This window comes from Diabrotica virgifera, chromosome 6 (assembly GCF_917563875.1).
Source record: "Diabrotica virgifera virgifera chromosome 6, PGI_DIABVI_V3a".
NCBI classification, from domain to species: domain Eukaryota; kingdom Metazoa; phylum Arthropoda; class Insecta; order Coleoptera; family Chrysomelidae; genus Diabrotica; species Diabrotica virgifera.
In genome coordinates, this window is record NC_065448.1 from 3,077,647 (window position 1) to 3,103,116 (window position 25,470).

The 25,470-nt window shown below is 31.5% G+C and overlaps 2 protein-coding genes across 2 annotated transcripts; one reads left to right on the top strand and one right to left on the bottom strand.

Moving 5' to 3' along the window:
- The first annotated feature begins 152 nt into the window (after positions 1–152).
- On the top strand, positions 153–11,397 carry LOC114326324 (histone-lysine N-trimethyltransferase SMYD5). Its single transcript, XM_050654206.1, has 6 exons — positions 153–299; positions 493–620; positions 6,279–6,509; positions 8,482–8,762; positions 8,844–9,090; positions 11,079–11,397. Exons 1-6 carry the CDS (start codon positions 264–266, stop codon positions 11,305–11,307), a joined length of 1,152 nt encoding a protein of 383 aa, XP_050510163.1. The 5' UTR covers positions 153–263; the 3' UTR covers positions 11,308–11,397.
- A 43-nt stretch (positions 11,398–11,440) lies between these two features.
- On the bottom strand, positions 11,441–22,067 carry LOC114326325 (DDRGK domain-containing protein 1). Its single transcript, XM_050654207.1, has 3 exons — positions 21,872–22,067; positions 13,218–13,325; positions 11,441–12,149 (listed from the first exon to the last, which is right to left on the bottom strand). Exons 1-3 carry the CDS (start codon positions 21,963–21,965, stop codon positions 11,476–11,478), a joined length of 876 nt encoding a protein of 291 aa, XP_050510164.1. The 5' UTR covers positions 21,966–22,067; the 3' UTR covers positions 11,441–11,475.
- Positions 22,068–25,470: the final 3,403 nt, after the last annotated feature.

Genomic DNA, 25,470 nt, shown 5'->3' on the forward strand with positions numbered 1-25,470 from the left:
CTATAGGATTTACATGAATTAGGATGATTTCAATTTGTTTTGTTCTATAATTTTGTAGAGAATGAACATCATAATAAAAAGAAGCCTTTTTGTTTTGCAGTTTTTTTGCTCTACCTACGTCTATGGTTTTGAACTTCAAGTAATCTGTCATATTTCATCTGTCATTTCATCAACTTTTTAGGTTATGAGACGGCGACTAACCTTCAAATTTAAACTTTTTCACCGACGTCAAAACAACGTGCTTTAAATATTAAAAACTTAGAATGGATGTTGAAGTGAGGATTACCGATTCCCTAAAAGTGTGTGCCATTTTTATCCGTATTTTCGATTTAAATCAATTATCTGTTTTTGTGCAGGTCTTCCTACTATACTTATATAAATATAACACTATTACATAGTTAGCACAGCTTCACAGATTAAAACTTTTAAATTTCTTGTATTATTAAAGATCCTTTTTGTCAATTTGATGTATAAATAGTCTTGTTGTTGTAGGGCAAAGGATTATACGCAAAAAGAGATTTTCCTAAAGATGCTGTTATTTTTCAAGAAGATCCCCTTGTGTCATGCCAGTTTTCATGGAATGCTGAATATAAATACTTAGCTTGTGATCATTGTTTAAGGTAATTATAGCAGAAGTTTAAATATGTACAGTTACGATCATTGAATAGTTTACAGGCTTACGTATCTATAGTGTTTTTACTACAAAAGCGATATTAGGTAGGTCAAAATTTTTGACTTAAGAGAAATGTCAAAACATTAGAATGTGACTTTTCATTATTGCCATGTTTATTATAAACATGGCAATAATGAAAAGTCACATTCTAATGTTTTGACAATTCTCTTACATCAAAAATTTTGACCTACGTAATATCGCTTTTGTAGTAAAAATACTATAGAAGCCAATGTTTTAAATTTTTATCTCATTTAAACCCACCTTTTACGTCAAAGTGACGTTAACAGTGGTGTATCTGCAATAGGTTGATTAAAATTAAAAAATCAAAATAATACAAATATATAGATACATTTTTGGCAAAGTAACGTAAGTGACATTTCTGGCAAAAATCATGTTTTTCCATTAAATTAACGCTATTAGTGTTTAGAAGGTACTGCCAAAGTGTAGTAAGCCTAGAATTACTTTAAACCTTTTTTTTTACTATTTTAAAAACGTATGTCCAGAATTGTTTTAATCATACCCGCAAAAGAAACGCAACTTTAGCACTATTTCCATAATAATAACCTAAGCAAATGTCATTTACTGCCATAATAACCTAAGTACCAGTCAGTTTCTGTTACTTCCGTCAGATTTTCGCAGTCAGTGTTTGGCTTACGACAGTGACAGATTCGTGCTACAATTTATTAAATTATTGATTTTAGGTAAGTTATAACAAAAAACATGTTTTTGTAGTTATATTTCAAAAAACTCTAAAACCTTAACTAACATTATGAACCTGTAAAACTCCTTTTCATATTTAATTTCGTTTATTTATTACAAATTATTTTGACATAGCCTAAGAAAAAATTTTGTTGAATTGTTTGTTAAAAAATCTTTGTAAATTTTGATATGAAATGTAAAATGTTTGTGAAAAAATAAGTTAAAAATTGTAAAATTATCAATTTGAACTCTTGTGTCTAGAAAACGGTTAGAAATAAAGAAATATTGCTTGCATGTTTCTATTCTGATTTGCATAGAATAGTGCTGATGCTTTTCACCTTCGATTTCGTTGAACCTTCATCGATTTTCATGAAAAGTAGTTGGAGGATACCTCAAGGAATAAAGGTGACATGATGCAAACTTGCGCTTTTATCCTGGGGGTGGATGCTACCCCTTCTCGGGGGTGAAAACTATTTTATTAAAAATAATACCATAAGTTGATCGAGGGACAAATTATAAGCCAAATTTGATATATAACGTTATTAAAATAAATTTGCTTTTTGAGTTATTAAATATCAAAGATTTTATTTTTTCGTAAGAAAATGCTTGTTTTAAAGCTGTTTTTCACATATAACTCAAAAACTATAAGCTTTACAAAATAGTTATTATTGACGAAATTGAAGATAATAAAAAAATAAATACACCCCTTACTTAAAGAACTAAACTAATGTTAATTCAAAGTGTATATTATTTTCGAAGAGTACTCAAATCTAAGTATTCAAGCTTAAATAACGGGAAGATGATGCACTTTATAAAATATACCTGTTAAGCACTTGTCAAAGTACTTCGGAATATCTATCAAATGAGCTGCAGAAGAAGTTAATAGCTTTAAAATTAAGCAAGTTATGATGAAAATAAGAGAACCCTTTCGAACTTTTTAGGAAAAAGTGAAAAATAAAACATATCCCATTTCCACAAAAATTAAAAAATTATAGTAATCCTTACAAGAATTTCTTTATATTAGTATAAGTAATTATTCCAACAAGTTTAACCAGTTTAGAATGCATATTTTTGAAAAAAAAGTGTAATTTAAAAGAATCAGAATTTTTAAAATGATCGTAAGTTTCATTTTTTTTTTTTGATAATAACTCTAAACATACTCAATATACCCAAACAATGATATACAGTATGTACCTGTAAGTTGTATCCATATGGAAAACTTTTTTTATTATTAATTTTACGAAAAAAAGTTATTCTTCATAAAAAGCTCTGCATGGTCCAAAACCTAAGATTTAACCATCAAATATCAAATTTTTGAAGTTATACTTCTTTACCGGCGATAGAGGGTGAATTTTTATATGTTAAAACCTATCAACCCGGCGCACGCGCATTATAACTTTGTTCTGATTGGATGTTCAAATGACATGTCAAAAATTATCCGATATGGCAGCTGTAGGACAGCTGTGGTTTGGAGGTAAAGGTAAACAAATGTATAATATATTAGTTTTATTGTTGTGAGGACAGAAACAAAAAAGTTTATAATATTGTAGTGACTTTTAAATAGTTTTTAAAAGCAACAGGTACGTAATAATTGTTCATGTATCATGGGTATAAACCTACCTATTTGATCTGCCAAAATACATAGTATGTAATACTTTTATTTATATAATTTGATTACCATCAAAATTTCTATCAATATTCACCTAATATATTGTTTTCTTACTCTATGTTTTGTTGTATTTTTTCAATTCTAAATCATTTCAATTCAAAATTAAAATAGGTAATTAGATCAATTTTCAAAATATCAAAATATCACAAGTTTAATCCGTTTAGTTAGTCGATCTTCGTAAATAATGACACATAGTGTCTGTGGCTAAGCATTGAAGGCGAATGAATTCCAATACCAACCGTGCTTATCAGCACTGGTTCGAGTCCCAATAGAAACTTTCTTTTTTGTTTTTTTTAATACATTTTATGATTGTAAGTATATTTATTATATAATTGTATTTTCAGAAAATACGTATTTAGTTAAAAAAAATTTCGACAATTAATGTTCAGACATCATTTGTGGCTTGTTTAATGTGTTTGTGTGTGTTTTATTCTTTTATTATTTTAATTTTTGGCACTGTTCTAATAAAAATGTTTGAGAAGTAGTAAGTATAAATTAGTTTAATATTTAAACAAAATATAAATAAAAAGTATATTAATTTCTAAAAAGGGGTAGTTCCCTGGATTGGCTGTATACCTTATAGTTAAACAAACTGGAACATGAAGTAAAAACCACTTCTATGTAAAAGGTATATTTACTAAAAATTTTTTAGAATCCCAATGGATTCAATAAAATGAGTTCATCAGAACGTTTTCAAACCTATAGTAGTCATCTATTTAACTTAGTAGTCATCGTTGACCGAAGATGGTTGATTGGGTCCTCGGGTAGAGTTTCACCATGTTCCCAGAGGTTTAATCCTTTAACATCGGCGTTTAGCCATTTTAAATTTATTTCAACATAATGTAGATTTATTTATAATCACAACCATTGTTTGGTTCTGGGGCTATTTTGCAAGTATTCAAATCACTGATGATGGACCGATAGGTTTGAAAACGTTCTGATGAACTCATTTTATTGAATCCATTGGGATTCTAAAAAATTTTTAGTAAATATACCTTTTACATAGAAGTGGTTTTTACTTCATGTTCCAGTTTGTATATTAATTTCGTTTAAATCATATAATAGAAGTATAACTTCTTACGTGCGTACAAAGTACACACACATTCTTTTTTTGAATATTATACAAGGTATGTCAAAAAGTTTAAATTTGACTCAAGATTAAAGTAGCTTTATTTTTCACAATATTGAAAATTGCTATTATGAAAAGTTGTTTGGAATTAAAAACTATATTCTAGTAAGCAATTACATCCTTCTAATTGAAATTTTTTTTTTGAAAAATTATGGATAAGTACCTAACATTAATTTCAGTTATTCAGATAAGTAACTCTTTTATTATTAGTTTTACGAAAAAAAGTGATTCTTAATAAAAAGTTCTGCATGGTCTTAAACCTAAAATACAACCATCTTATGTCAAATTTTATCAATTTTATACGAGGTATGTCAAAAAATATGAATTTCGCTCAAAAGTAAAATACGTTTATTTTTCACAATATCGAAACTTGTTATTATGAATAGTTATTTAGAATTAAAAAGTATGTTTCAGTATGTAAATACATCCTTCTAATTGAAATATTCTGAACTATAAAGGTACTTTACTTTTGATCTAAATTTATCATTTATTTTGACATACCTCGTATAAAATTGATAAAATTTGATATAAGATGGTTGTATTTTGGGTTTTAGACCATCCATAACTTTTTATTAAGAATCACTTTTTTTCGTAAAATAATAATAAAAGAGTTATCAGAATTGTAATAACTGAAAACAATGTTAGTTTTCCATAATTTTTCAAAAAAAATTTATCAATTAGAAGGATGTAATTGCATATTAAAATATAGTTTTTAATTCCAAACAACTCTCCATAATAGCAATTTTCAATATTGTAAAAAATAAAGCTACTTTACTCTTGAACTAGTGAAATTCAAATTTTTTGACATACCTCGTATAACATTCATAAAATTTGATATCTGATGGTTGAATCTTGGGTTTTGGACCATGCAGAACTTTTTATAAAAAATAACTTTTTTTCGTAAAATTAATAATAAAAAAGTTTTCCATATGGATACACATTACAGGGACGTCTAACTAAATTTTAGTTTTTTCCGTGTCAAATATTTTACCTTTTTTACTTAATTAATTGTTGTAACGTTATTTTGTGTTCCTTATAATAAAAGATTGTTTGTAATTCTTTCCAAATTACTTTGAGTGCTCGAATTTCCTGCCAAAGTGACGTATGTGTGGGCTTACGTTACATTTTTTATCAAGATTCAAGATTTTAGAACCTGTAAAATAACTTAAGTATCAATTAACCGCTAAAACTATACAAAAACTTTAAAAAATATTGTTCTTTATTAAACTGTACACCTCAAAAAACACCCTGTTAAATTTTGTTTAATTTAAATAAGCTTAACCAGGTTAAATTAGAAACATGGTTTTTCTACAAAAACGTTTTTGGTGACTTACGTTACTATGCCAAAAATGTATCGATATTATACAAAATTTAACAAAATGGATTTCAGAAATTTCTTATAGAAAGAAGTTTTTTTAAATAAAATGGATTATGGTCTTAACAGGTAACGAAAATGGGGAAATATGGTTTTAAAATATCCATTTTATTTTAAATCTATTTTATATTAAATAATGATAAACAATGTTAACTAATAAACAATACATTTTGTGTAATTCTTCTAGGTGCAGTGCAAATACTGCTCAGAAACGCTGTCTCTTCGTTAGCTTTTTGAGCTCTGGCAAAAAGGAGATTCTCTCAAATAATCTATTAATAACTCATCCTGTTGATCTGTGGAGATCTTCTGCCCTCTTGAACCGCCCAACTTTGCTATAGTGATAATTATTATCCCATCTTTCTTTGATTTTCCATATGCACATATGGCTCACATACAAATCTGCAGCACCTTTCCTTAGTGAACAACATTCTTCGAGTTTGGCAATTGCTCTTGCTTTTTGCATATCACTCAAATGCATTCTAACCATTTTGGAGGAGTTTGATATTGTTTTATTTTATTTTGTTTTTCAACACTAGCCAAATTTTTGACAAGCTTTGACTTTTTGAAATTTTTTAACTTTGAAATTTATCAAATCCGTACGACACTGCAATTGTAGAGTATTACAATATAAAAATTAAGGTGTAAACTATTCAGTGATCGTAACTGTACATATGTAATATTTTGTAAAGAAAATGAAAATTATTATCATTACTAACACAACAAAATTTTGTAGACCATTAGAAACTGCTCATGAAAATGCAACTCGTTTGGCTGGCCATCCAATGGTATTACCATATCCAGATTGCTGTTCAACAGACAAAAGTAAGATAGTATCCTGCCCTCATTGTTCTACAAAATACTGCTCAGACGAATGTAGAGTAGAGGCATACAGTCAATACCACAATACGCTATGCCATGAAAACAATAGCAATCATCCTTTGGAAAGATTAAATGATGTCTGGAAGTAAGTATTTTTATTAATTGAAAGATGACTGTGTTTCCTGGGTTGTCTATTTGTATTAGAATTGCAGCTCTCTCAATTATTTCTTGGATAAACAACAATGTACATCCTTACGAAGGATAACAGATAGAGGAGGAAACAACAACAAAATATAAAAATCATTATGATTTATTTATTGTTCAACTCAAAAAACGCAAGACTAAAAGTTTGAAGCTTATTGAATTCGGAATCAAACCAAAAATTGTCTTGCAACATTTTCTGGTGGTAATTTACTTTTGTAATTCATATTTTTTCTATTACAAACTATTTTATTGAAATTTTGACTTCGAAACTGTTTTCAAATGACAAGTTTTCATCCAGTTATTGTTTGCTCTAGCAATACATACATACATAATCGATTGCCTCTTTTACCATTAGGTGTCGAGGATTCCTCCTTTATATAATACTCTCTGCAAATTTACGCCACTTCTTCCTATCTGCTGCTAAAACTTTTGCTTCTTGTCATGATGTTCCTCTTTTCTTAAGTATTTCGTTTACACTAGTGTTCCAGCTTTTCCTTGGTCTGCCCCTCGTGCTTTTACCCACTGCTTTGGCCTCCCATGTCATTTTCACTTGTCTGTCACTACTCATTCTTATCATGTGTCCAGCCCATTTTAACTTCTTTTCTTCAACTTTTCGTTGAGCGATTTTACCTATAATTCATGTCTTATATATTCGTTTCTTCTTTTGTCTAATCTTCTTGCTCCCACCACTTTTCTTAAGTATCTCATTTCTGTAGCTTGTAATCTTTTTCTTCGTCTGTTTTTTACAAACTTGTGTCAAATTTAATTTGCAATTAAATTTCATTGCTGCAACTTTGGTAGGCATTCTCCGCTGAGTAGAATCATTCTAAATTGAAATAGAATAGACCTTGATTTGTTGCTGTGCGCTTCAGAAAATGTTTGTAGACAGTGTTTAAAAATATTTTGTAATCTTATGTGATTTATATTTGGTATTTACTTTGTATTATTTTAATATTTGTTTTTTCTATATAGCTGCATCGCCAATTTTTGTCATACATATTTACTATATCTTTATATTTATTGTATCACTAGATAATTATAATATTTTGTGTATATATTAAATTGAGTGGTATCCCGTTAATAAATAAATAAATAAATTCTGCCCCTTATATTGTAATTGGCATATTATATACGGTTTTATATACTGTCATTTTGGTTTTTCTCGATATTTCTTTTTTGTTTAGGAAATTTTTATACAGTGAATAATAAGTTCTCCTTGCCAATTTTATTCTGTTTCCAATTTCATCTTCTTGTGTACCTTTGTTGTTTAACATTATTCCCAAACACTTGCTCGATTTTTTGCCCTTCGATTTCAATATTTACAGTTGCTTCTTTGTTGGCTATTGCCATTACTTTAGTTTTCTCCATATTTATTAAGTTGTAGTTTTTTAGTTCTTCAGCCTAGATTCTTATGTTATCTGCGAGAGTCTTTTCAGTTCTTGCAACTAATACAATGTCATCAGCAAATGCACATGCTTCAATTTTTATTTGCTGCAAATTTCTATACCCTATAGCGCATTTTTTAGTTTTTTTTTCCAACACTTTTTAATAACTTCATCCATAACAGAAATAAATAACAGTGGGCTCAGCACTCCACCTTGTCTAACCCCGTCGTTGTTTGCTTGAGATTAAGTTACTTGTCCTGACCTGTTTTTTTGTGTTGACATACGAACTCTTTATTACACTTACAAGTTCTTCATCTACTTCCTTGTTTATCAGGCTTTGCCATATTCCTTCTCTATTGGCCATGTCAAACGCCTTTTTCATATCTAAAAACGCCAGGTACAGTGTATCATTTTTTAACAGTGTTTTTTCAGTAAGCTCTAGCAATAATACTTTTTTAAAACATTTTCTGACATTTTATTTTGTTCTGCCTATTAAAGACCGAATGTCTAACGATATTCTCTTTCCAGGAAAGTCCATTACCCACCAGAAACAAACAGCATAATGTTAATTGTCCGTCTGCTAGCCAGAATCAGGCAGGCGCCTAATAGAGATGCAGCCATCGCACAAACTTTGCAGTTTTGCCATAGAACTGTAAATGAAGATGCCGATTTGGCTCACAAACTCCTGGGAGACAAATTTGCAGACCAACTAAGCCTGTTGCATAACAGTTTAGTTGCTGCTATTCCGAACGATGGTATTGAACAGTTTTTAACTTATGAAGGGTTTTTGAGCATGTTGGCACTTATAGGTAAGACATCATTTGATTTTGTCTTGACATCTTGGAAAACTGAATAGCAATAAGTTTAAAAAGTACTTATTTTGTTCTTAGGTACAAATGGACAAGGTGTTGGAACAAGCGCGATTGCCCAATGGGTGTCAAACACAGAAAAACTTAACCTCCCTGAATCAGAAAAGGAACTATTGGACAATTTTATAGAACATCTGTATCTGCAAATGGACGAAAATGTTGGAGAATTTCTAAACAACGAAGGAGTAGCATTGTACTCGCTACAGAGCAGCTGTAATCATAGTTGTGTTCCTAACGCAGAACCCAAATTCGTATTTAACAATCACAGGTTTGTACAACTTCCATTTATTAATAGTCAAGCATAGTTGAGTTCATTACATTAATCAGATTAAGATTTCAATCAAATTAGATGTATCCGAGATGAAAACAATAAAATACTAGTTCACGAAAGGGATGTCAAAAAGAGAAAAGGGATGTCAAATGGAGAAAGTACTTTGACAGCTTATTAAATGAAGAATTTGACAGACAGCCTGTAGAGTCAACGGAGACAGTAGCAGCAATGGTCACCAAAATAACAAACAAGGAAGTGGCTCAAGCGCTTCAAAAAATAAAGAAAGGAAAAGCGGTAGGACTAGATGATATTCCTGGGGAAGTATGGAGAGCATTGGGAGAGACAGGAACAAGGTGGCTAGCAGGTCCATTTAATAGAATTATGGAAGTTGGACAAATTGCCAGACGAATGGAGAAGCAGTACTATACTGGTACCTGTTTACAAAAACAAGGGAGATATACAACAATGTACAAACTACAGGGCTATAAAACTGCTTAGCCACACCATGAAAATATGGGAAAGAGTAATAATTGATAGACGGATACGTGAAGGGACCGAAATATCCGAGAATCAATTTGGCTTTATGCAGGGCAGATCAACAACAGATGCAATTTTCATTATAAGGCAGTTGATGGAAAAATACAGGAGTAAAGAAACAAACGCTCACATGGTATTCATTGATCTTGAGAAAGCATATGATAGAGTTCCTCGAGAGATTCTGTGGTGGGCACTCAATAAGAAAGGAGTCCCTGGTGAATATGTAAAAATTGTGAGGGATATTTATGAGGGAGTAACGACTAGTGTTAGGACAGGTGTGGGAGAGACTGATAAATTTCATGTGAAAGTAGGATTGCACCAAGGCTCTGTGCTTAATCCGTATTTATTCTCATTAGTTTTGGACCAGATAACAGTGAAACTACAGGGTAACATTCCATGGTGCTTAATGTATGCTGATGATGTCGTGTTAGTAGGAAATAGTGAAAGAGACTTAGAACAAAAACTGGAACAGTGGAGGCAAGCTTTGGAGGAAAAAGGTTTAAAACTTAGTAGGACAAAAACAGAGTATTTGGAATGTTCATTTAAAGATGGAGTTACTACAAATAAAATGGTATCTTTTTATGGTGAACTGATTGTAAAAAGCAATAGTTTTAAGTACCTGGGATCAGTATTACAGAGTAATGGAGAAATAGATGGAGATGCATGCAGTAGAATTAGAGCTGGATGGATGAAGTGGAAGGAAGCGAGTGGTGTGCTGTGTGACAGGAAAATTCCAATGAAGTTGAAGGGAAAATTCTATAAAACAGGCATAAGACCGGCTATGATGTACGGAACTGAATGTTGGGCAGTGAAAAAGAAAGAGGAACAACGAATGCATGTGGTGGAAATGAGAATGCTTAGATAGATGAGTGGAGTGACAAAGAAGGATAAAATTAGAAATGAGTATATTATAGTATATAAGGGAAAGTTAATCACCCAACACGAAGAATAGCTGAAGTGCAGATTCCTGGAAGGAGTAGGAGAGAAGACTAAAGAAGACGATAAGGCAGGACATGTTGATAAAGGGGATTGACATTGATATGACCCAAGATAGAATTGTGTAGAGAAATGCAATTAGGGAAACCGACCCCGCATAGGGATAAGGCAAAGAGAATGATGAATAGTTAAGCTCATTACATGTCACCAATGAGATTTGTTCATGGTCATAATACAACTGCTTAGAATTTTAGTGTGGATCAACATTTTACTCATTATTAATGCTTTTTTAATAATTTTCGTAATTTCCAAACCAAATTTTTCTTCAAGATTCATTTTTTATGATAAGTTAACAAAACAACCCTACAGTATTATTCTTTTAAAATTCCCTTAATTCTCTACTATCCCAACAATATGTCAACACTGTGCGAAAACGTTAAAATTAAATTAATGTAACAGGGAAAATACCAGTTTTAATTTTTTTTTTAGTTACAAGTTTAATTTTTTCACAGGCTAAGCTTAGTTGCGACGAGAGACATCAAAGAAGGAGACGAAATACACATAAGTTATTTAGACGAATGCGCATTAGGCAGATCCAGGCATTCCAGAAGAAAAGAGTTAATGAAGCATTATTTGTTCATGTGTCAATGTCCCAGATGTGAATCTGAAGCTGACGAACAACCTGATGTGACAAGTGAGGAAGAAGAAGAGGATGATGGTGATGAAGAGATGAGTGATTAAGTTGGCATTTTAATTTTTATAAGAAATGTTACACTGCGCAAAAGAATCTAATTTTGTTAATAATTATCTGAATTAAAGTTTTTAAGTATATTTGTTCTTTCATTAATCTTTCTACATAAATAAAAAGTCAAAGTAAAAAAAAAACATTTATTTACAATTTTTTATAACTTATCTAGCTACCACGCTTGTAGTATTGGGTGTTAAATTGATTAGTACATTGCTATTTTCAGCTAATTCTGCTATAGAGACTCTACCTCTTTGCCTAATAAATTTAGCAACTGCTTCCATCTCCTCCGGAGATACATAAATGAATTTTCCTCTATCATCTACTACTCCAGTTAATATATCATCCTTCTGCAAGTCTTTTATCCTATCAATAGCTGCTTGAGTTTTAAGCTTGAAAAGCGCTGCTAAATCTTCAATCACTACAACCTTATTGGTCTTTATATAATTCACAAACTCTTGCAACAAGTTCTGGCTATCTCCTTCTTCCCCTTCCTCAAACCCTTCTTCCTCCACAGAAAACGCTTCTTTCATCTTTAAATATTCTTCATACTCTCTCTTCTCCTGGTCTTCCTTCGCCTTTCTCTGCTCTTCCTCCAATCTTTTTTCTTCAGCCTTTTCCCTTTCATCTGCCTTTCTTCTTTCATCTTCTGCTTGTTCAGCTTTTTTCTTTTTGTCAGCCCGTATTTGTTCCTCTACTTTTCTGGCTGCCTTTTTCTCGGCTTTAGCTTCTAATTTTGCTCTCTTTTTGGCTCCCATTTTACCATCAATTTCGACGTCATTGATTTCTTCTTCATTGTCTACTCCTTCGTCGTCATCATCTAACTCTTGGTGTGCAACTGAAAAGAAAGAATAAAAATATTAAATTTGATCTGTATACATACTCTATATTCAATTATAAGAAAAATTTTTAACAAACAGTGTTGTTAAATATACAGGGTGTCCCAGACTAATTTACCCACGCTATATCTCTTAAACTAATAGAGATTTTCGAATGGGAAAAAAGGTGATATATTCTACTTGTAATACACTTTAATATGGCGTACAAAAAAATCATCCCCTAAATAATCATCCCTTAGTTACAACCCCTAACTTTAATTTTTTTAATAGCACCCTGTATATTTTTTTACAGTTTTGGATGTGGCCTTTTATCGTCTGTTCAACACATTTTTTTAAAATAAAATCAGTTCGTAAATAACCTAGAAACTACCAGTTTATTTTTGTTAAATTGTGTGTCCCAGACTAATTTATCCAGGCTATATTTCTTAAACGGTTAGAGATTTTCGAATGGCACAAAAACTGATCTATTCCATTTGTAATACACTTTCATATGGCGTAGAAAAAAGTCATCCCCTAAATATTCATCCCTAACTTACAGGGTGCTATTTAAAAAAAAATAAAGTTAGGGGTTGTAACTAAGGGATGAATATTTAGTGGATATTTTTTTTTCTACGCCATATTAAAGTGTATTACAAATGTAATAGATCAGTTTTTGTCCCGTTCGAAAATCTCTATTCCTTTATGAAATATAGCCTTGAAAAATTAGTCTGGGACACATAATTAACAAAACTAAACTGATATTTTCTTGGTTATTTACGAACCGATTTTATTTTCAAAAAATGTGTTGAATATACGATAGAAGACCACATCCAAAACTATAAAAAATATACAGGGTGCTATTAAAATAATTAAAGTTAGGGGTTGTAACTAAGGGATGATTATTTAGGGGATGATTTTTTTGTACGCCATATTAAAGTGTATTACAAGTAGAATATATCAGCTTTTGTCCCATTCGAAAATCTCTATTCGTTTAAGAGATATAGCGTGGGTAAATTAGTCTGGGACACCCTGTATAGGCAATATGAGAAGATATTCTGAGTACTATTAATATTATTTTTAATACATACCATTTGCTCTTAAACGCACTCCTCTGTTTCTAGCAATCTGAGCCCTTCTTCCACCTGGACCTGCTGCCTCTCGAGCCCTATTTCCTGCAGCTCTAGGTCCATTAGCATCTATAATGATAGAAATATTTTACAGTAATACAATAGATATTCATGCCTATTCTGTAACTCATTTCGATGATAGAAGTCAGAAAAATCGAATAGAAGTGGCCAAGTCGAATAGAAATAGTCAAAATTGGTATTCCATAACTCTCTCGGAATCTCTACAATCATAATAGTGAATAGAAATGACTTCGACACCATTTACCCTATCGAAATTAGATTTCGATAAGACCCAAGCGCATTGTATTTTGTTTTGACGTTTATATTTTATATCTACAAAAAATAATTTATTGCTACTTATTTATCATTATTTATAGTATTTTTACCTTTTGTATCTGCTTAATTTTTAGTCTGTGGTGGTATTTATTTAGGGAAATGTATATTTAATTTAGACATGTACGAGTATGCATCAAACCTAACCTTAAAATTGATTTGGCATCCGAAATTCAGATTCTGAATCTGAATGTTTGCCAATCACAGTGTTGCCAAACATTTTTTGGATATTTCTTATACAATTTCAATCAATGGCATAATGTACAAGAATAGATTGTACAAGAACGTTTAAAATATAAAGATAGACATAGCGTTGATTGATAAATATAGTATACCACTTTACTTGTATTTGTATTAACGCTTATAGAAAAGAAAATAATTATACAAAAGACGCCGTTTTTGGGAAAAGTTGTTTATCAGTTATTTTAGCTGGAATCAAATCTTAAGATTGTATATATTAGTAATATCTTACATTATACATCTTAGCTTCATTTATCTTTTTTATTTATCAGTTTATCTTCTTTTTTATAACAATTTTAAAACCATTTATCATCTTTTGAGGTTTTTGTGTCCAATATTTACACTAACATTTTATTGTTTACTTTTCAAAACTTTTCTTTTTTGTTATTTCAAAACTATTTTTAAAAAAGCGACTGTATGTAATGTGATAATATGAAAAATTGAAGATATGGCAACGGTGTCGTATTTCAAATTTAGAACCAGTAACAAACGGATCACAGAACACTAATTTTGCTTGACAATGCGGGGTTGCCACCCCCGCTTGACAGCGTGAAATAGAAATTGCCGATTTTGATTTAACTTGCTTACGATGTGAGTTACAGAATACCAATCCAAACACGAAAATGACGTGATAGATATCAAACATTCCGATTTCGGGTAATTACGATTTGACTTGGTCATTTCTATTCGATTTGTTAAAAGTTACAGAATAGGGCTAAATGGTCAATTAGCATAATACATAATATAGATATAATAAATGTTTCTCTATTTATTGAAAAATATTTCAATTTAAAATTGTCTGGCTATGTACAGGGCCTCATAATGAGCATAATACACAGAAAGCAATTAAAATACAGTAGACTCCCTCTATAACGAGAATTGAAATGGCAGACTATTTTACCTCGTTATAAGCCGATCTCGTTATATCAGACAATCATAATATTGTGCATAAATTATGAATATATAGTTTTCTACAACAGTAACTTCCTATAGTGAAGCCACTCCGAGCAATATAAGATGTAGGGCAGTCAATGAGAGCAAGAACAGGTTATTACCTCCGAATTCTATCCTACTGCATGGATTTTAATGAAATTTTAGGAATAGCCTGAAAATATCTCCTTATTCAAAGTCTACCCTATGCCGATGTGTGCTTTTGTCTTGGGGGCGGTTCCCACCCCTTCTCGGGGGTGGAAAATTTTTTGGTTAAACAACTACGGAAGTTGCTAGAGAACCTAATTCTAAGCCAAAATTGTTCTATAATTTTTTTTAGAAAACTCAATACTTTTTGAGTGATTCGTGGTTGAAAATTTGCCATTTTCATGGAAATATTTGCCTTCTTAAACGGTTTTTTGCGAATACCTTAAAAACAATGCATCTAACTAAAAAAATTATATAAAACATTTTTGTAGCCCATAAAAAAACAAAGAGATTCGTTCCTTCTTCAATCTTCTAGTTATAACACAAAAAGAGATATGGTAGGTAAAAAGAGTTTGTTTTTTGGTGCACGCTCAAATCAGTGTATTCAACTTGAAATAACAGAGAAACGGTCGATTTTAGGTGTATAATGCTACCAATACCTTTTATTGTGCTTGAAAAGTCCTTTCAAATAAGCAATATTAAATGTCGATTACATTCAAACTAAGCGAGATATGCTGCAAAAAATTGATGACTAACGAATTTTAAGAAAAAAAAAATGAGAAGTATATTTAACCCCTCATCCACAAGAATTTAAATGCATCGTTTTCCTTCTACAATACATTTTACTACAGTGTTATTTTTATGTTCAAAAAGTTGAGCGGGTTTAAAATGAATGGTTTTTGAAAAAATAAGATCAAATTATAGAGCGTATATTTAAATTTTCTTAAAAATCTTCCTTTTTCTCCATGTAACTTCAAAATGATAAGAGATACTGTTATAAAAAATAAAATCAAAATGTTTATCTAGAACAAACCTGCATTTTTGTATGGAATCTTTTTTGGCATCTCTTATCATTTTCGAGTTACATGGAGAAATAGGAAGATTTTTAAGAAAATTTAAAAATGCGCTCAATAATTTGATCTTATTTTTTTTCAAAAACCATTCATTTTAAACCCGCCCAACTTTTTGAACATAAAAAGAACACTATAGTAAAATGTATTGTAGAAGGAAAACGATGCATTTAAATTCTTGTGGATGAGGGGTTAAATATACTTCTCATTTTTTTTTTCTTAAAATACGTAAGTCATCAAATTTTTTACAGTTTATCTCGCATAGTTTAAATGTAATCGACATTTAATATTGCTTATTTTAAAGGTCTTTTCAAGCACGACAAAAGTTATTGGTAGCTTATACACCTAAAATCGACTATTTCTCTGTTATTTCAAGTTAAGTACACTGATTTGAGCATGCACCAAGAAAACAAGTTTTTTCACTTACCATATCTCTTTTTGTGTTATAACTAGAAGATTCATAAAGGAAAGAATCTCTTTGCTATTTTTAAGCTACAAAAATGTTTTATATGGTTTTTTTAGTTAGATGCATAGTTTTCAAGGTATCGCAAAAAACCGTTTGAAAAGGAGTTATGTTTCAATGAAAATGACCAATTTTCAACTAGGAATAACTCAAAAAGTATTGAGTTTTCAAAAAAAAAATTATAGAACAGTTTTTGCTTAGTATTAGGTTCTCTAGCAACTTCCGTAGTTATTTAAGCAAAACATTTTCCACCTCGAAGAAGGGGTGGGAACCGCCCGCGCCCCCAAGACAAAAGCACACATCGGCATAGGGTAGACTTTGTTTCTTGGGCTATTCCCTACTTATTGTGAAAATATCACGTAAATTGATATAGTAGGATGGAATTCGGAACCACATACACTCATTGACTGCCCTAATGCTAAATATTATTTGAATGGCATTTTGAAAAAGTCTGTGGATAAATATGATGCAGTTGACAGGAGGTGTAGTTTATTATATCACTGGTCTCAATAAGCACACAGGTTTTAGGCATTTCTGTATACAGGCAGCTGGGGTATTTATTTATAGCAATCACCACGCCAAAAACAAGTAAAGAAACATGTTCTTCAATCTCATTTACCCTTGTTATAACCAAATATGCCTTGTTATAGAAGTGTTATAATTCAATAGGAATTTCATGGGATACCTAAGGTACTTCATTATAAGCAAAACCTCGTAATACCCATGTTCACTTTATAGAGAAAGTATACTGTAATATAAAAACCATAAAAAATGGTAAAAAGAAGATACCATTAGTCAGATAATGAACACCATCAATAGAAATAAACAAGACATGAACAAATATTTATGTAGAAATGAAAAAAGAACTTCCTGCAATTGTGAAGTCCCTAAATCGAGTATACACAACACATAATTTGATCATTACTAAAGATTTATTATTCTGCTTTAAAAATTTACTAAAAAGAGCCTTTAGATGCGAAGTACTTGCGGATTTACTCAATTTGTGGTAATTACTGTCAAAATAATCCGTTTTTAAATTAAATGAAAATTGGGCCAACAATTATTATATGGATGGCGTTATGCATAACAACTCGACCAAGCGCCATTTCTTTAAAATCGAGATAATAGTGGATTCTGGTGACACATAACTTAAACTATCTTGGAAAAAATCCCTGTTATTGTCACATTAACGGTTACTAAGAAAAACAAAATTAAACCAAGCGACATTCTGTCTATTAAGGGTTTTTAGTTTTGCATAACAATACTATATCCATACCGACCATTCTTAGTTTTGCAATAGTAGACTAAGCGCCGACTAAGCGTCTTTGGTCTGGTTATGCTAAACTAAGCGTTTGACCAGAATAACATTTTTGTACCCCTTAATGTACACATTAATTTTGAAGTTTCGGTCAAAAAATGATCGAATTTTTTTAAAGTGAAAATGTTGTGTTTATGTATAATTAAATTGAAAAATACAAATAATCTATATAAAATCTCTATATATTATAAGGCATAAAATAGTTCTAAGAAAAAAAAAACAAGATTCACTTCAGACTGCTTCAAATACCCTAACGCTTGGTATAAAAACAAAATACTGAAAATTCTACAAAATACAATTCATATCGATTTTCAATGGTTGGGACTGCAAGTTATTAAAAAATAAATCTCATTTTACAATGTCTTAACATTAGCTGAGCCATAAAAAAAGGTATCTATGTACCGCTATTTAGTACACTAACGCTTCGAATAACAACAGATTTTTAACAATTCAACAAAATTCAATTTATGAATTGTCAATGGTCCCTACTGCAAGTTAATAGATAAATAAATATCATTTTACAACGACAACACAGTCTTGGCAATAGAAAAAGGTATAGATGTAAAATAAGAAGAAGAAAAAATGTAGAAAAAATTTTATCGCTATGTATTTAGATATTTATACGCTTTTATACAAATAGCAACTTCTTGTTTTTTTTTTAATTTTTCCCTGTTTAAAAATTCTGTATACTCCAATTTTTTATTGATATAATTTTAACTGCATTGGAATTGAATCGTTTATTTCAGAAAGGGGTCAAGTGACTAATTTTGACAAAATGAGTTTTTGGTGGATTTTTTTAATTTAAACGTAAATACAGCTTTTGTTGCAGATAGGAATCAATTGCTGCCATAGGTGTTGCCTTGGCAGCGCAGGGAAATTAGCGTTTAGTGCAGAAAGGGGCCATGCAATGCATGACTCCTTGCTTAAAAATTGTGTAACCACCAACTTTATTTCAAAAAGGGGTCAAGTGCAAAAAATTATTTATTTTTTTCTTAAACAAATTAACAAGATAAATTTTTGAAAAATACAATACTTTTGACAAACACTACAGGTTATTAGTGAGAATTTTTATTTTATATAAATAAAACTTTTGTTGAATGTAAACACCAATTTTATTTCAGAAAGGGGCCAAGTGCAAAAAATTATTTATTTTTTTCTTAACCAAATTAACAAGATAAATTTTTGAAAAATACAATACTTTTTGACAAACACTACAGGTTATTAGTGAGAATTTTTATTTTATATAAATAAAATTTTTGTTGAATGTAAACACGTTTTTTTTGTTTTTCTCAAAAGCAGGTTTTTGTGACTTGACCCTTTTCTGAAATAAACGATTCAATTAACGCTATTGAATGGTAAAATAAATTTGGAGCAATAAAATGCAAAAAATATATTTAATGATAATTGAATTGATTATGTTCTAGCAAGAGGCATATCGCAATATCTTGTTTTGCATTAATAGACCAAATGACATAAAAATGGTAATTGGTCTAGTAATGTATAACAGCTTAACTTCCTAAAATATATTTAAAGCATAAGTAGACCAAGCGACATTTTATTTTTTTTTCTAGAATATGGTAGGTGCAATTATATTGAAACTTTGCAACCAAAAAGAGTTATAGTTGATCATTCTTCTGTTAAAATTTTGTGCAAATATGTTAATAAATGCATTTTTAAGAAACGAAAAACTTTGAAGCCATTTATCTCAAAACTATGTTTTGGCGCTTGGTCGAATCATGCATAACGCAGTCCATATATTAAGCTTTATGAAATGTTATGACCCTAGGAGGACAGATGTAAAACTCTACAAAAGACTCTTAGAGGAACTCCAGAAACTATTACATAATTGGAAAGGTATAGGTTTCTATGCAAAAGAAAATAAGCTATGCTTTTGAAAAATTCTGTATAATAATTTAATTTATTTATAAATGACATAAATAAAAGCTTCAATTTTGCTCAATTTCTTCTATTTGCTGATGACCTTAAATTATTTCACATAATTACCTCTGATTTGGATCACTACAATTTGCAATCAGATCTTAATGGTCTTGTGGAATGGTGCTCACTTAATGGTATGGACTTAAATGCAAACAAATGCCATGCTATAACTTTTACTCGACTAAGACACTTTGAGAATAATTCTTACTTTATACGGGACACTAGGTTACAATTAGTTGACTCAGTTATAGATCTGGGTGTTATTCTTGATACTAACTTAAATTTCAACCTACACATTAATAGCATGGTTTCTAAGTCATTAAAGATGCTTGGCTTTGTTAAAAGATGCAGCTATGACTTTACGACTGGTCGTTCTTTAAAATTTCTTTATTGTTCTTTGGTTAGACCACATTTAGATTATGCATCATGTGTTTGGTCACCTCAATATAACTGTCATATTAATAAAATCGAACAAGTTCAGCGTAAATTCTTACGTTATTATGCTTATAAGATGCATCTCACTGGTCAAAGTTATGAGTCTTTACTGCAAATTATTCGACTTGACTCATTACAGAGTCGTCGTCAACATAAAGATCTTTGCTTCTTATATAACTTAATTCATGGTCATAAATTCTGTATCCCACTTTTAAATAAAATTGGTCTACATGTACCTTCAAGAACCACCCGTTCTGTGACCACCTTCCACGAGGTCATTAACCGCACAAATTATAGTTCAAGTTCCTATCTCTCTAAAACTCTTAAATTAGCAAACACATTATCTCCGCAAATTGATTTCTTTGTGAACGACTTTACTGCGTTTTCCACACAATTATATTTATACTTAACTTAATGTTCTAATTTCAAGACTGATTTGTCAACTACTGTTATTGTCTTTGTTCTAGGATAAGTTGTATTTGTCAATTTCAAAATGTTCTAGCTCTCAATTGTTGAATGAGAGCAAGTAAGTTTATTCTTTATTATTGTTTGTTATGTATTTACCAATTTTGTATCTACTAGATCTTATTTTTCTAATTTGTGTGACATTTTAATTGTAAAAAATTTTAATTGTATCATGTACTAATGGACTTCGGTCCGTAAATGAATAATAAATAAAAAAAAATAAATAAATAGAGATAGTCCAGGAATGTCACAAAACCAACTCTCGGTGATGAACTGGAACAACTTAGGAAGGCAACAGGGACAGCTTTTAATAGAACAACACATACCAAATTCAAAGAGGATTGATATTCTTATCCAGTGCCGGTTTATCCACTGGGCGCTTGGGGCGGGCACCCAGGGGCCCGGGCCCCGCAGGGGCCCGAAGTGGCTTATTTCTTTTAATTATAAAAAAATAAACTCGCTAAATACTTTACATATTCTCCGAAAAAAAATCTCATACGCAGATACGCCAATACACTGCAAACGCCTTTGTTCTATTGTTACATCTTTTCACGCCTATACACAGTGACGTAGCCTAGCCCCACAGGGGCCCCGTGTCAGTGTTTGTGGCGGGGCCCTTTTCCAAAAACTTCAGAAAGTTGTCAGATTACGCCATGTCATTGATTAAAAACTACCCAGGTACTGGGTAAAAACTGTGTAGCTTATTAATCAATGGCCATGTGTCGAATTGTATCCAAAATAATCGTACAAACGGAGTTTTTTCAGTTTCTAATATTTCAGTGGTTAGGCTTCCAGTATATAAAAACGAAAAAGTGCTCCTGAAAGACCCACATCAGCATATTAACGAAGGAAGATGGAAGAAAAACTTCCAACCTTTGCGAAAGCACTGAGATCCTGATGAAAACACACTTCCCCTGTTCTAGAGTCTCAACAGCAACGCACTGGACACTGGATAGAAGAAATAATCATACCCTCGATGAATGCCTGGCATCTCACTAGAACAATGAATAGTGTGCTTCAGCTCTTTATCGTGCACCTCATATCGTGCTTCACCTCTTTCAAGTCACCAGGGCCTGGCATCATACATCCAACCCCACTACGGTGGGGACTAGATATCCTTCTGTCATACTTTGTGGGAACATTCAGAGCCTCCTTGGCTTGATTAGTACTGAAGAATTACTAGAGATACAGTGGACTACAACGACAATATCAAGATAAAAGATAATGGCAGATACTCATAAAAGTTTTAAAGAATTCTCTAAATATATTCTAATCTTTTGACACAAATGTTACAAATTTCTCTCAATTTAATGGTAATTAACGGAATATTATCTTGAATTATTTTATAAGAAGAAATGTTTGGCTTATTAAACATCTTTAGTCATATTTTTGTTTTGCAAAAAAAAACAAAAAATATGGTATTTGAAATGGTTACCTTTTACTTCCTTAGTCTGTTTGAGATAAAACGTTAATCCTATTATAACTGAAAATAAGAAAATTGCTATTCCTGCTAATATCGTAATATCCATGGTGGATAAATTAGGTTTTTGTAACTACGTAATTTTTTTCTTTTTAAAAAGTGCTCAGAAATAGTAACTTCAACTTCACATTCACATGTTTGACATTGACAGTATGTTGACAACAAATCAATGCGCAAGATGTTTTTATTTTTACACTTCCCTACCGACTATAGATGGAAGCACTGTCAATTGTTGGATTTGAAAATTATGCAACATTCATATCATCTATTATAATTAATTCATATTGTTTAAAATTATAAGAATTTATTACAAAATATATAGTAGTATTAAATGCATACACGAATACTAAAACGTTTTGTTTTGTATCAGTTGTAAACTGAACCTCTACTCTATCCCATTCTATTTAAAAAAAAAGAATGTGTGTGTACTTTGTACGCACGTAAGAAGTTATACTTCTATTATATAATTATATGATTATAAACGAAATTAATATACTTTTTATTTATATTTTATTTAAATATTAAATAATTTATACTTACTACTTCTCAAACATTTTTATTAAAACAGTGCCAAAAATTAGAATAATAAAAAAATAAAACACACACAAACACATTAAAAATGCCACAAATGATTTCTGAACCTTAATTGTCGGAAATTTTTTTAACTAAATACGTATTTTCTGAAAATAAAATTATATAATAAATATACTTACAATCATAAAATGTATAAAAAAAAATAAAAAAATAAAAGTTTCTATTGGGATTCGAACCAACTTACCACGCGGCTGGTATTTGCGTTGTATTGGGATTCACTCGCATTAAAACTTCGCCACAGAGACAGCTTGTCATTATGTGCGAAGATCGTCTATCTAAACAGATTAACCTTTTGACATTTTTAACTTATGTAAATCAAATTATTTAGATTTTGAATTGAAATGATTTAGAATTGAAAAAATACAACAAAACTTAGAGTAAGAAAACAATATATTAGGTGAATATTGATAGAAATTTTGATGGTAATCAAATTATGTAAATAATTTGCACGACTTTGCACGACTTGCGTCGTGCAAAGTGGCTATGTTCAAATATCATAACAAAATTTGATCAACTATTTATAAAACACTTACCAGTGAAAGATTATTTAGCTTTGAATAAGCGAGATCTGCGGCACTCATACTAACGCCCGGTTTCATAATAAACTTAAAGTGAACATTAACTAAAGTTCACTTTAACGTTGACATTTACCCATATGAATTGCATTGACAAGGGTACCAACTTAAAACTTAAAGTCCACTTTAACTGATTATGAAACCGGGCGTAATAGTCACAGTTTGATGAGCTTTCACATTGGCATGCAACAATCATCTCTTCTATATAAATAAGTCCAAAAATATAATATGAAAACTATTTAAAAAGGCAGTATAACCATTAACTAACTTTTTGTTTGTTGTTTCTCTTCCTACAAATTTTAAAACGCAACAAGCATACATTATAACCAAACCACAGTCCCACAGCTGTGCCACAGCTGCCATATTGGATAATTTTTGTCACGTCATTTGAACATCCAATCAGAACAAAGTTATAATGCGCATGCGCCCGGTCGCTAGGTTTTACCATATAAAATTTCACCGTCATTACGCCCGTAAAGAAGTATAACTTCAAAAAACCAAATTAATGAATATTGTAACAGTTAGGTATATAATATAAACTCTCCAGCCCTTTATATGTTCACCCCTATCTTATACTGAGAGAATTTATCAATCACAGTTTACTCTGGGGCTACGTAGACTCGGACGCCCAGTAGAAGCATGGGCTGATGCGAGGTTTCACATTAAACCAATATCCTAAACTTCCACCATCTTTCAGAGCAGAGTTTGGAAAAGAGGATATAACTTGGATATCTGCTCTCCAAGTAGGTACTAATCTCGAAGATCGATGTACCAAAGTAGAATATGGTCCCATACCAAAAAACGCAGAATAGACTAATTGGTATAAACATGTATAAACATTCAGAAGGAGATTTAACCAGAGAACAACGAACACTGTGTTATGTTGTTGTGTTTGATGTTCTCTGATTTAACTTCAAAACATAACCCTGGAAAAGCATGCTGACATGCTAGATTTTGAGCTGCTACAACTTAAACCAAAACCAAGAAACTACGAAAAATTTGTAGAATTATTTTTAAAAATGTTTCTAATGGGATGTAGAACACAATGCCTCCAGATGTCCAGTGAGCCTAAAGAACTAATGAGAATATATGAAACACTCCATGCAGCTGAACCTTTCAGCCAGGAAACGGTCGACTAAGGAGTAGCCCTACTCCAACAGCTGAGTCAAGCTGGAAAGGAAAAATGGATCGAAACTCTGGAAAAAATGGACACAGTAGCAAAATAGCATGAACCTTTCTAAAAAAACTTAGTGATCTTAGTATTACTAAGGAATATAATCACCTTGCAAGCTTATAGCAAACCAAACCGCTACTAAACTCCTTGTGAATAGAAGAACAAAGATCCGATATAAACACACAAACACTAGAAGATTGAAAGCAGGAGACACATCAGCTAGGAATTTGATTTACACTAAAAGAACTCCAAGATGGTATGAGGAGGCTAAAATAGGGAAAGCTGCAGGTGTGGATGATCTAGGCAGTGAACAAATAAAGTACCTACAGACCAAGAAGAAACTAGATCTTACCACTCTATAACACGTGCTGTAAAGCTTGCGAAATTCCAAACACATGGAGAAAATCTAAAGTAGGTAATAGCCTTATAAAACCACGGGAGGACCCAAGAGATCTTAGTAGTATGATCTTATGACATAGTAAGGCACTGCTCACAGGCTCAATACGACATTGTTCCACAAATTGTATATGACACTCTCAAAGACTACCATATGGTAAACTAGATATCTAGTTTACCATACATTCTTACTGCAAAACTGACGTTATTTCGTCATTCTGGAGGGCAAAATAAGCTACCAAGCACTAATGACTGCGTACTACCTGCAAAATTCCCTGAGACTCAAGTCTGTGCCTTGCATCTACGCGCAAAGGAAGCTCTGCGAAAACTCCAAATTGTGTGGAATGGCAATGCATTAGAACAACACACCAACCTAAATATCTTGCGAGTGTCTGCACCGGTCCCTCACCTACTGACAACTCTGCAGATTTGTGGCTCGTCAACAAAGATGGAACCGACGTAGCCCGAGAAGACATGTCCGGGCACAATCATCATCATCATCCAGCCTTCTGCATCCAAAGTTGAACATATGCCTCCCCTAATCAGTTTTATCGATCTTGGGCTTTCTCCAACCAATTCCCAGCAATCCTTTTGACGTCTTCTTCTTGTCTTGGTCTCCACACTGTAATTCTTTGGGTCCACCTCCCGTCCTTCATTCTAGCTACATGGCCCGCCCAATTCCACTTCAGCCACGCTACTCGCTCTATGACATCTGTGACGCCTGTCCTTCTGATTTCTTCATTTCTGACCCTGTCTCTGAGAGTCAGTCCAAGTAGTGATCGTTTCATTCTTCTTTGGGCCACTATAAATTTCGT

Coding starts and splice junctions, on each gene's coding strand:
- LOC114326324 (XM_050654206.1), top strand. CDS start 264: ATGGATGTTGAAGTGAGGATTACCGATTCCCTAAAA. Junction 300..492: donor GGATTACCGATTCCCTAAAA/GTGTGTGCCATT, acceptor TTGTTGTTGTAG/GGCAAAGGATTATACGCAAA. Junction 6,510..8,481: donor AGATTAAATGATGTCTGGAA/GTAAGTATTTTT, acceptor TTCTCTTTCCAG/GAAAGTCCATTACCCACCAG.
- LOC114326325 (XM_050654207.1), bottom strand. CDS start 21,965: ATGGATATTACGATATTAGCAGGAATAGCAATTTTCTTATTTTCAGTT. Junction 13,326..21,871: donor ACAGACTAAGGAAGTAAAAG/GTAACCATTTCA, acceptor CTATCATTATAG/ATGCTAATGGACCTAGAGCT. Junction 12,150..13,217: donor AGTGCGTTTAAGAGCAAATG/GTATGTATTAAA, acceptor CTTTCTTTTCAG/TTGCACACCAAGAGTTAGAT.